A 13596-nucleotide genomic window follows, 5' to 3' on the forward strand; every position below is an offset into this window, starting at 1 on the left:
TGTGTACATATGACTGTGTTGAGGTCAGAGGTAAATCTATGGTATCTACTTCGATTTCTGCTCCTCAACTTTTGTGGTAGTCTTTCACTGCTCTTGTAGGTTTCTGATTTGCCCAGGCTGACAAAGAAACAAACAAACCCGAAAACTATACCTGCCATTATTTTCTGCCCCCTGTCCCCCCCGCCTCTTATTGGAATTGCAAGCATAATTTGCTGCAGATGACTTTTTACCTGAGTTCTGGGGGTTAAACTTATCTTTATGTGGCCGTGTGTGTGTGTGTGTGTGTGTGTGTGTGTGTGTGTGTGTGTGTGTGTGTGTGTTCAGGTGTGTGTTGTTGTATGAACATGAATATCTAGATGTACATGCATGGAAATTGAGCAAAACACTAGATATCTCACTTTCTTCCTCTGAGCTATTGCCCTGAGACAAATTCTCTTACTGATACCTAAGATTATATATGAGGTGGTCAATAAGCTCTTAAGATCTTTTCATTTTGGTCATTGAGTGCTAGGTTATAGGTACTCATGGCCATGCACACATTTATCACTATTATTATTACAATTAATAATAACTATTAATATTTTAGGAAATGAGTCCTAGCATTTCAAGTGCAGTTCTGTAAGTATCCACACTCATTCATTTTGTACAAGGTCATTATAGCATACACAAGAGCATTTTCCCACACAAGAAATGGAGTCATTGAAGCACTATGGAAATAATCAATTTTCTTTGTCTTCATGGATGTCGAATAAACAGCATTTGCTTTAAAATCTTTCATCTACCCGTGGGGTTAGAACAACATCACAATGATTTTTTTTTGGGGGGGAAGGGGGAACAGAGATCATTCAGTGATACAATACTTTTTATGCACAGGAAGGTCTAGCATACCTTTGAATATCTCTTAGTCAACATTTTTAAAATTAATTTTTCAGATATCAAACTGTAAATTAACTTAAATAAATTTAAACATGAACCTATTGTAGTGAGCTACTCATAGAAGCCTGCTAGGTACAAAGCAAAACCAAACAAACAAATCCAAACCAAATCAAAACAAAACAATATAAACCAAGCCAAACAAACAAACAAACAAAATACAAAAGCAAAAACTAAAAATTAACCAAACCCTAAGTATCAGGAGAAAACACTTGATTGTTTTGTTCTTCTTCCTGGGAGGTAATATATGGGAATGGAAAAACTAAGTTCCTTTGTTATGTGTCCTGGCCCTGGGGGGGTGGCGGGGGTTGATAAGCCTGGGACCTGAAGCAAGCAGCTAGTTTAGTAAAGGATATCTTTTTGTATCTCTGTAGAAGGGTGTTATTTTTCTCTCTGGGTGTGCTACATCCTGGGCTTGCTTCAATGCCAGTAAGTCTACATGCACTGCATTCATCTTCACACACCAGACCAAAAGGTAGGGTGTCTCTTATGCTTTCTCATGGCCAGAGGAAGAAGGGATTGAGTTTTTAATTGCATAGAAAAAAATCCAAATGAACTGTTCTCTAGAAAAAAGCAAACAGAAAAGATGTATATTAGAACCAAAAAATGTTTTTTAATTAATTTATTTATTGTTTTATTTATTAATAACATGCATTGATTTATTTGTATGCGTTTGTACTGTGCCTTGGCACATGTGTAAATGGCAGACGGCAGCTTTCAGAAGTTGGGTCTCACTTTTTTCCATGTGGATCAGGTCATCAGGTTCAATAGCATATACCTTTATCCTGCTGAGTCATTGTTTTCTGGGTCCCAAGGGGGGAGTTTGTTTGACACTAGAAGGTGTTACCAAATTACTATTTTGTTAGTATAACAGAGTAGAAACACACTGTTATTAGTATGTACAATATAGTAGACAAGAAGGAGGGATATATTTCAATAAAGTGTTCAAATTCAAAGTATTCAGAGGACATCAGAACAAACTATACTTCAGTTATCAGGAGGAGAACATGAGAAATTCCATTGTGTAACCTTGCTGCCAAAAGCAAACCATGTACATCTATATTCTTGTTCTTCATTAGTGTCAGCTCCAAAACTCTTGGTCTTCATGGTAAATATAAGAAAAAGAAGTTGGAAGAACCAACAGATTTTCAAGTTTAATTCATAAAATTGGTGGTTAACCCATAAGATTTATATAATCTGGGGGTACAAAGATGACTTTGTTGCTAACTTTCTTGTAATACCAGCATATGGACCATAATACAATCCCAGAACTCACAAAAAAAGTCACATGTGGTACATGCTTGTACTTCCAGCACGGGTGAGGCATATACACAGAGATCCCTGTATCTTCTTGGCAATCCTGTCTAGCTTATTTGATGAATTCTGTGCAAATGGGAGACCTTGCTTTGAACAAGAAAAAAAATCCAAACAACAACAACAACAACAAGAAATAAAGAATAATTGGACAACAAGTTTGGACATTGACCTTCTGCATACACACACACACACACACACACACACAGCAAAGAATAAAAATAAAGGAGAGAATAAATAAACTAGAGATATACATAACACACTGCTTTTCAAGTAACACTTTGCATTATCTACTTACATGCCTTGTGTCCATTGGGCAGAAATTGGTTCTGTGGAGAATTTTCACTAGGAGGTTGCATCTTCCTACTTTCCAAGGGTAGAACACAGACATTTCCTTTAGAATTACTAACTGGGCATGAGATTTTTAGTCTTTAACCCATGGGGGTAGAGTGTTTCCACTCCTGACATTAAAAGGATTCCTTCCAGTTGCCCACTGTAATGTACTTCTGAAGAATTACAAAAGTAAGAACCATACACACAGATGGAGGATCAATGTGCAAAACAATTGTGTGACTGTGGAACAGTTGTAAAGTACTAAAAACATCAACAGAACATGCAGATTACCCATCTTACAACAGTTCAATGTTTTTAAACTGAGATAGAATGTTGAGTGATTCCAGCGAACACAAATGTGGAACTGTGAGCATGTTGTCATAGAACAATAGCATAGCTAAGTGTCCTTTGGGGTTCAGGTGCTGGGTTTAAAGGCTAAAGCCATAGGCTGTACGACAAATTATCAAGACAATGAAGAAACCAGTGACCCAATATTCTATAGCTATTTCAATTTCAGACATCTTATTAAGTCAACCTTAATACCTAAAGAATAATTATAAAGATTTCTGAATGGCACTTCATTCCAATTTTCTACTTATCAGACCCTTTAACACACATGGACATGTATATTTCTTTTATGTAATATGATAGTCCAATATAGTATTTCTTTCTTTTTTTTTTTTTTTGCTTTGTTTTGTGGGGAGACAGGCTCATACATGTCAGGCTGGTTTTAATTTTGCTATGTAGGTGAGAATGACCTAGAACTTCAGGTCTGTCTGCTTATACCTAAGGAGTATTGAGATTACATGCACAATATATGCAGTACTGTGGATGGAACTCAGGAATTCATGGATGATAGACAAATACTCTAAAAATTTAATTCTATCTCCAGTCTCCTTATATGTTACTTCTAATCACATTCCATGATGCCTGTCTATTGTGTGAGACCCCATGACAACACACCTGGAAATCATGGATCTGGAGGTTCTTTGAATCTTACCAATCACTAAGATGATTCATGTCCTCATCTAACTGTAAAAATCTAAATATCAGATAGCCAACATTCATGTGTTAAGCTCTAAAGATGATTGTTAAAGGTGACCTTAAGTTCTTCTGCTGAACCACCCTTCCACTGTCCCTGCCACCCCTCAGCCTGGGTTTGTCAGGTTTTCCACGTTAGATGAATACTACCTCTTCCTGTGTTCTTAGCCTCGTTTGTGTTTATGTGGTCACATGTCCTAACTGTTTTTACTAGAAGATACCAACACTGGTGCTCTCAGAAAAAAAGAGCTTCACTTCTGCCATATCTTCTCAACATATAACCATGAGCAGTACTGCTAGATTGCAAGGTCCTTCAGAGGAAGGGCAGGAAGAAAACAGGAAGAAAGGACCGATATATATGAAGGAATTAACATGATATGACAATGCTGAGAATTTAAAGCTTGAGGAATATGTAAATAATAAGTCATCATAAGAGAAGCAGACATTAATTTACTAGTCCTCTTTTCCAACTATGCCAAGTATGGTATCCTGACTCCAACAACTGCAGGAAGCCAGGCATCCTTACTCAGTGAAAAAAACAGTACCATCCATCCACATTGAAAGTAGAAGTAGCCCTATAGGGAGATTAGCTAGGTACTGCTTACCCCTGAAGCTCACACAATGCTATCTAATGACAGTTGAGTACAGGTGGGAATAAGGAGGACCCAACTCAAGAAAGAGAACAGTTACATGTAACTATCGTATTCTCAATGGGGTGGGCACATAAACTATTTCTTCAAACCAGAAGTAATGTCTCAGAGGCACATAGATGGTAAAAGTTCTTGCTGCTAAGCCTGTTAGCAAGAGTTAGATCCCAGTACACACACATGACAGAAGGAGAAAACCAATTCCATACATGTACTTGTACACACACACACACACACACACACACACACACATTTTATAAAGATTTAAAAATTACATAACAGTAATGATAGCTTCCCTTTAATCTTGAGACCATTTCTGTGTGACAGTGTAGTGGACTTTTTGGTGGACTCCGTTAATACAGTAGGCACTCAACAGTTGCAGTTGGAATGGTTAAGTATTTTTTCTGTGTCTGTGTGTACTCATTTCCTCTGAAGCTTGTTCAGATCTGCATTCTTCATTTATAATCACCCACAATTGTGTGTGTATATATTTGTTTTTTTAATATGGAAACATCTATTTTCAACCTTATTCCTGTGGCCAGTGCTATAAACATTCCTGTCACCATGCAATTGCTGGTGTCTTGGAAACATTATATTTTCTGTCAGGAAGTGCAGGTGTACCTTATTTGTGGAAGAACCCAGTTCTAGAATCTAAGGAAAAAGCCTGTGCATGACTCCAAATGCCTGGTTGTGTGCATAGTAGGGGTATAGCTTGAGCTGGATTTGTTTGAAGAAACAACAGGAACCTGCTACTCAGGGCTGTTGATGGGTAAGATTAAAAACTCAGGGGCTAAGACTGTTCTATTCTGCTTTCCTCCCTCTGTAGATGGAGGCCAAGCTCGGCTCAGCAGCATTGCACCCTCAGCCATTCTGGGTAGCCTTCTGGATGACCAGCAATGGCACTCAGTTCTCCTGGAACGTGTGGGCAAGCAGACAAACTTCACTGTGGACACAAACACAGAGCACTTCCAGATCAAGGCTGAGACCGATGCTCTGGACATCGATTATGAAGTGAGTCAACATTCCCAGAACTATTTTTTTTGGAGTTAGACAGAGGTTTGTAAATAAATGCATTGATGTATTAACCCCTCTATCTGGACTAGGCTACAAAGGAGCCTCCTAAGGAAGATCCGCACCAAGGTCTGAAAATACCTGGGCAAAGCTGTGTCTGTGATGTCAACTGTACAAGTTAAAAATCCATACTTTTTAAAAACTCTCTTTGTGTATATGTATGTGTGCATGAAGCCCTGAGTGTGTGTGTGTGTGTGTGTGTGTGTGTGTGTGTGCATGTGTGTGCTAATTTCTTCTGTTGCTGTGCTAAAAAAAAGTCTGCCAACAAGGGGTTATTTGGCTTATGATTCCTGATTAGAACCCATTATATCAGAGAAGTCAAGGCAAGTACTCAAGTAGATAGCTAGTCCCATTACATCGCAGTCAAGAGAAATGAGAATAAATACATTTTTTCTTCCTAATTCTTAAGTAGCTTTCTTTAAACCTATGCAGTCCAGGGCTCAACACATGTTATGGTGCAGAGCACATTCAGAGTAGGTCTCCTTATCTCAATCAGCAATCAAGACCACCTCCTACAGACATGCCAAAGCCAGTCTAATAAAAATTCAATTGACTCTTCCCAGGTAATTTGAGGTTGCAGCAGTTAGACCATTAAAGCTAAATATCCAAGAGTGTATAGCTCTTTAAGCATGTACATATGCCTCTGTGTGTGTGTGTGTGTGTGTGTGTGTGTGTGTGTGTGTGTGTTACATAGACTTGATTCCAGAGACATTCACATTCTATGAGGCCATTCTACTAATAAGTTGTGTATACAATAATTTTTCCTTTTTTAAAATTGATTTTAATTAAAATCATTCTATTACTTTAAGATAGGATTTCATGTAGCCCAGCTTGTCTTTACCTTTCTTAAACTACTAATTCCTCTATTTTACTTCACGAGTACTTGGATTATAGGTGTGACCCAACACAGTCACCTTCATGTGGTGCCAAAGGTAAAACTCTACCAAAAAAGCTTATTCCTAGCCAATATTTTTTTTTAAAAAATTCAAAAAAATATTTCATACAGTTATTTGACTTTGTATGTGAGGTTTTAGGACTGTCTCACCATACTAAACATGGGCTTCCCTGTGGGTGAAACAAATATGTGGACAATTGTCAATTTTTTTTTTAGTTGTGGTTAACACGATCTATAATCATCTGTGAGCAAGCCTGTGTGCAGGCATGCATAAAAGAGGTTTTTGAAGTTGTTTAGCATGTTTGAAAGGGTGGTTTTAGTCTGGGTTTCTATGACCATGTCTAAAAGCATGTTTAGAGAACAAAATTTATTTCACCTTATACTTCTATTATCTCTTCATCATTCTGGGAAGTCAGAATTGAAAATCAAAGCAGGAAACAGGTGACAGAGAGCATGTAGAGAACATGGAGGGCTGATGTTTACTTGTTTGATCCTAGTGCCTTACACAGACAACTTCTTAAATATGTCAGGTCCACAGTCACCACCCCATGAATGGTAAAACCTACTGTGAGATAGGATTTCCTATGTCACTCAATCAAAGAAAATCACCACAGACTTCTAAAAAAGCCAATTTAATAGAAAACATTCAGTTAAGGATCCCGCTGTTCAAATGACCCTAGTTTATATCAAGTTGATATAAAACTAAACAAAACAGAGGAATTGCTATGTTAATTGAGCTGGGTATCCAGCCAAATGAATGACACCATTCACTGGGATGAGATTCTGGGACACATTTAAAGGAAAATATGTGCTGAGTACAAGTACTCATTATCAACAGCTTCCTGGCTATACATACCATGTGACCATTGAGGTCCCTGCCATGACAGATTGTAACCTTGAATGGTATTCAGAAATAAGCCCTTCCTTCCTTAAGTTGCTTTTTCAGGATATTTTATCAGGAACAAAAACTAAAGTAGATGAGATTGCTAGACATTGACTAGGAAAGTTTTGGACACAATTTAAGATTGTGTTGCGATAGGGGATAAAAGTGAAATAGAGAGAAAAAATGGAAAAATTAGGAACAAACTTTTTCCTTCTTTCAGTCATCATCATGAGCCTCAAGAAAGGGCCTTTTCTTTGATGCCAACTTCTTTTCAGTATACTGTAGATAATACATGTCATTCAGTAACTTCAAAAGAAACATTGACATACTTTGACCCAGAGAACAAGATACCACATAGATATTATTGAATTGCTGACAACAGACATCTTTGAGTACCCCTCACCTTCTTACTTAAACTTGTTTGATTGAAGAAACACCAGAGATCACAGTAAATTAGACTTAAAGCACAGAGATGTCTGTCATGAACTTGAAGACAACATTGATAAAATAAAACCATAAAGTACTTATTCAGTCTCATCATTTTTTCAAATCCTTTCTTTTCCAAGGTAACTTCTAAAATCTATGCTATTACATAATTTAGCACTTGTTTGCAAGCCTCTTTGAATTTGTATGATCTCATCAACATAGATAGTCTATGATTTCAGAGCTACATGACATTTAAATGAATGCTATTTAGTCTTTAGGGAACTGAAACTGGGTGCTATCACTCAGTTTATAAAGTTGGAAATGTGTCCTTCAGGTATGCCTTGCCTCAAGAAAAATATTCCTTGAGGATGACAACCCTTGAAATATTTCTATAAAGCAATTGGGGATCCAAGTCTCAATCATTTGCTGGAATGTGAAATGGTATTGCTCTAGACATTATAAAGGAAGATAGATAGAGGAAATGGCAATGTTAGATGTACTGGATGACAGGAATTATGTATTAGAAATTATGTGTTAGAAGATTTACCTTAAAGGAGTAGGAGGGAAGAAAGAGCCTTCTGAGTTGACAGCAATGTCCTATTCCTACCCATAAGCTGGTATAAATCAGTTTTCAGATACGAAGAAGCAAAGCCATGCAGCTCTTAGAACGAGCACAGCTAAACACTGCTATTTGTGTTGAGGATGAATCCCATCACTTCTAACCTGTTAAGTAAAAATCATGTTCTAGCTTCTGTCCTAAGCCCTGGGTATATGTGAGATGTGGACCTGAACAATTGGAAGAATATTGACGTCATTTCCTGGGAACCATTGTCAGAAGATGCCAGGATATTTTTCAGATTTCCTCTATTATGGTTTATGTCAAGGATAATTGTATATGCATCCTTATTTACAAACTTTATCAAAATATAGAACTAGAAGTCAGAATATGTGGTGTAACTATTGGTTTCTCTTTTACACTTTGTGGTAGTATGAATGAGAAGGGCTCATGTTTGTTCTTGGTCTCCAGTTAATTTATTTGGGAAGGATTAGGACATGTGATCTTGTTGGGGGAGGTCGGTCAGTGAGGGTTGAGCTTTAAGATTTCAGAAAGCCCAAGCCATTTCCAATTAGCTCACTCTTTCTCCTTAATGCTTACGGATAAACATACAAGTTCTCAGCTACTGCATTACTTTCATCCCTGCCTGCCTGATGCTGTGTCCCACCCCACAATGGTCATGAGCTCTAACCCCTGAAACCATGAATCTCAAGAAACTCTTTTTTTTAATATTATATACCTTGTCATGATATCTTATCCTAGAAATAACAAGTTAAATAAGACACTATGCATATTCATCAAGAGACGTTATGACACTTTTGTGAATCCTTCAGAATGACTTTTGCTATTCTATGAGGCTTGCAGTTATGTGCTTCACAGATGCAGACCTTACTCTCAACTAGAAAGAAGCAAAGAGGAAAACAATTCCTAGGAATGTCCTTCAAAATCACATCACTGAAACCATGAACAACTCTAAATGCTAGAGAAAGATGAGAACCTTTGTATCTCTGTAGCCTGGGCAAGAGGCATTTAGAAAGACATTTTTTAGGTCATTTGTGCTCTGATGATCTTATAGTTGAAGAAGTCCCTTTGATTCAAGAGGGGCTCAGTGATCATGTTTTACATTATTATCTAAGATCATTTTGTAAACAAGTCCGTATATCAGCCATTCTATATATCAACTGGGGAAAATTTTATAAAAATAAATTATTACATTAAGATAGAAAACAAAAACAAACAAAGAAAGAAAAGAAAATTATCCATACAAAACTCCTAACTAGATTAAGCTAAAATCTCTGAACATGTAAAGACAAATGTGTGGTGGGATCAAGAGATGGGCCATCTGGTAAGAGTGCATACTGTTCATTTAGAGATCCCATGCTGAGTTTCCAGTCTACACAAAGGTGAATTGTAAGTCCCTGAAACTCCAGTTGTACAAGATCTGATGCCATCTTAAAAGGAATTGTACTCAATATAGGTTTACATGCACAGATATGTGTGCGTGTGTGTGCGCGCGCACACATACACACACATATATCTATTTTTTTTAAAATCTCTAAAATTGCATGTGTGAGCTGGAGAAGGCAGTACACACCTGCAATCCCAATGCTTGAGAGGTACGTGCAGGATGTTCAGGCTGTATAGACCTTGAGTTGACTCTGAACTATCTGCGACACTTTTTAGAAAAAAAAAATAATTTATACTTGCAGTGAAGTTCATTAGGCTGAAAACAAACAAGTGAGACAAAAGAAACAAGAAAGAAAAAGAAAGAAAGGAAGGAAGAAAGAAAGAAACAAAGAAACAAAGAAAAAACAAAGAAACAAAGAAAGAAAGGAGGAAGACATGTTGGTAGAAGTAGGTTGCCAATAGGAAGGAGATAAGTTAATAGTAAAAAGTATGATTGAGACATAGTATACATGTTACATGTGTATGAAACAAAGTGTATAGGGATGAGTTATCAATATGAAATAAATATATTCATGGTAACCATAGTACTTTGGCATTAAGTTTTTGAAAATTTCTGAGAATAGTAAGTAATATTTTTATCGTTCAAAAGCATAAAGTTCTTCTAAGTATGGCAGAGACTCCACATGAACATTAATAAAACATAGGATAATTTTTATTTCCATAAAATTTTAGAAGTTCCTCTGGTCAAGAAAATACATGCTTAATGGTTTCATACTCTACCAAATAACTAGAAACAGTGTTTCAAAACATAATATTTTAACAAATTATCAAATATAACTTTTTGATAAATCAACAAACTTAAACATGGGAAAACAACAAAAAACCCACATACATATTGAAACTTAAATTATTTTCACATATGTAAAAATGTATCCTTCTCATGACTGAAACAGGATATTCTGATGGGAAAAATTGTCTATAGTCCAAAAGGGTTGGTAATTTAAAAGATTATGGTCAGCCCCCCCTTTGGAGTAGCTCACCAGAGTATAAAGACAGAACCCCCAGTGAACTAGATTGTTGGGGGAGGGCAGTAATGGGAGGAGGTTGGGGAGGGGAACACCCAACTGCTGTTGGGGAGGGGGAGGAGTTAGGGAGCTGTTGGCTTGGAAACTGGGAAAGGTAATAACTATTGAAAAGTAAATAAGAAATACCCAATTTAATAAAGATGGAGAAAAAAAATGAAGAGATTTTACCAGAAACTTACAAGTTTTGGTCTTGTTTTACAGTGACACAAATTCATCAAATTTTGTTGCTTCTAATAGCTCAGCAACAGACAGTTTGGTTAGATTTCTCTGGAGAATAAAAAAGAAAACAGGAGCTCATACCAATTGCTGGAGACTTTCACAAATTTTCTTGGAGACAATCACTAAATTGACTGTCAGACTAAAGGCAAAAGGAAAGAGACACAATATTTTGAGAAACCTTTAAAGCAGAAATTTCAGAATCTGCAATTAAACTGAGTGAGAGGAAATCCAGTAAAGAATGTAGCATCAAAAATCAGGAAAAAAAAAGAAAAAAAAAAGAAAAAAAATCAGGAAAAAAGAAGGCAGTTATGAGTCAAAAAGTAGGTTAATAAGGTCAAGAGGAAAGAAGGGCAGGTTTTGGAGCTGCATGCATTAACCACTGCAAGTGTTTATGACACCAAAATTCTGATCACACTCCGAGAGAGAGGATACTGGCCAAAGCAAGCTGTGATTGGAATATGCAGTCTCTCTGATTTCATCTGACCCCAAGATCACAGAAAGGCAAATTATATAGTTCTTTAGGACAAGAAAGTGAAAAGGTGACAAAATTGTCCAAAAAGACAAAAACATAGCAGAGTAAGGAGCAAATGCTTATCATATTTTGATCCAAGTCATCAAGTACTGTTTATATCTATGATTGAATCACACACTCAAAATTGAGGTGCTAGAGATATGCCTCAGTCAATGTAGTGTATGCTACACAAACAAAGACATGAATTTCATTCCCCAACCCCATGTAAAAAGTCAGCTGGGCAACACTGGGAAGATGGAAATGGAAAGATCATGGGGGCTCTTTGGCTACTCAGTCTCACCAATTAGTAAGCATTGGGACCATTGAGAGATTCTGCCTCCAAAGTAAGGTGGAAGTTGGTTTAGGAAGATACCCAGTGTTGAAATTTGACCTATACTTGCATGAACATGCATGTACATGTCCATATGTACAGACTTGTGCACACACATGAACACATATACATACAAGATTAGTAAGATAAGACTTTGATGCAAATTTAGTTTAAAATCTTTTAATGATAAACTCTCTAAATTTTATAGAAAACACCATAGGATAATTAGTATTCTGGTAATGTCAAATTATCTACTGGAAAAATCTATTGTGAAGGACATTCTTCCCCTCTATCCTCATGAGAATTATTTATTTAATTAATTTATTTATTTATTTACATAAGTAAACAAGTTTAAACTTTCTCTGCTAATAACAAAAATGTTAAAATCAAACAGGAAATGAATATTAATGGTCAAAAGCACTTCAATACAATTTTGATTTTCTTTTCTTGGTAGATTCAGTCTGCTCCCCGTTGAACATAGGAGTAGGCTAGAAAGTACAATGAAAAGCCAGTACTGTGGGGGGATGTAATTGTAATGACTGTCCTACATTCATTCTGCTGTTGTAATAAAACACTAATGAAGCAACTTGGGTTGGGAAGGGTTTATTTCCAGGTCAAAATCCATCAATGAGGGGAGTTAGCTTAGGAACTCAATCTCGTACTTGAAGAGAAACCTGACTCTCTCTGGCCTATGTTCTGCTAGCTTTTTATACAGCCAAAACCACCTGTTTAGGTATGGAACTGCAAACAGTGGGATGCGCCACAACAATAAGCAATCAAGACATTTCCTCATAAACATAGCCATAGGCCAATTTGTTTTGGGCTGTCCCTTTGGTAACACTTCCTCAAATAATGCTAGCATGTGTCAAGGTAAAAACTAAAACTAATGAATACACCTCCTATCAATTAGTTGATGTTTTCCTAAAGCTATCTACATTAAAGAGTTCTTTATTTCTTTACTGTGTACTCATAACCAGCTTGGGGGTTGTCATGATGTCTTGCGTCATCACCATAGCCATGTCATTTACTTATTCTACCTGAAATGTAACCCAGTACATTCAGCTGCTTTGGGTCCATGAAAATAATGTGCTAACTTCTTTCGATTTTGTATGTGGTACAGTATGTGAGATGAAGCTCAAGAACTCTTCCAACGCAGTTACCTATAACTTGTGCATTCCCTGAGAGGCTTGTAGGGTGTTGGGCTGTGAAAGGTATCCTGATTCTCCTTCCAGATAGGTCGTAGTCCTGGGAGTGCCTAAAGGATGGCAGGAGCTTCCTAATCTCCCAGGAAATCAGTCTCCTCTCACATAGCTACAGCACGTCACAGCCATCTGTAGAGAGGTTTGAAACAAATCAGTCAAGTGCTAGCACCAAGGTGCTCCTCCCCAGTTATGGATATGACCACAGGTCACATAGGCTCAAAACAGATCAGTCACATAGAAGCAAGACTAGGCCCCCAAATATGTAGATGAGATACTCCCAAGCTCTCAGGCCAAACCAATAGGAAGTACCTGCTGTCAGACCCTGACCCACTCCAAAACTCTATATAAGTATCCTATTCTGAAGGACCAAAGGTGTGCAGGAATTACTGCATTGTCTGAGAGCTTCTGTCAAGAGATCTGGTCTCCTGAAATCACTGCCAGTATCTCTCCTGTATTCCTCACCAGCGAATCAGTCTCCAATAGGCTCAACCCAGCCTGATGTCCTGGAGCAACCTAAGAGGCAACAGAGGAAACAGAGGCAAAGCAGAAAAAGCAGAGGAGGTTGTGGAAACAGTTCCCCTTCTCTGGCGGAGTTCTCTTTTTCCCCTTCACCTGAACCCGAGTACCTGTCCGGTATGACAGCCAACAGTATGACAGACAACAGAGGCTCTGTACATTAAACCGCAATTCCTGTTCTCATGGTGTTGGCAGACTTACAAGAGTGACTAAGTCAAATGGGTAT

At 37.4% G+C, this 13596-nt stretch overlaps 1 protein-coding gene across 6 annotated transcripts in view; it reads left to right on the top strand.

The window, feature by feature from the left end:
• Positions 1–13596, top strand: part of Cntnap5b (contactin associated protein family member 5B) — a 903457-nt gene that overhangs the window by 381283 nt on the left and 508578 nt on the right. For all 6 annotated transcript variants that reach the window (XM_063272213.1, XM_063272212.1, XM_017598777.3 and 3 more), the window contains exon 6: positions 5095–5279. In XM_063272213.1, coding sequence (XP_063128283.1) covers positions 5095–5279 — 185 coding nt within the window. The remainder of the gene's footprint in view (positions 1–5094; positions 5280–13596) is intronic.

The sequence above is a fragment of the Rattus norvegicus genome, chromosome 13 (assembly GCF_036323735.1).
Source record: "Rattus norvegicus strain BN/NHsdMcwi chromosome 13, GRCr8, whole genome shotgun sequence".
Lineage (NCBI taxonomy): Eukaryota > Metazoa > Chordata > Mammalia > Rodentia > Muridae > Rattus > Rattus norvegicus.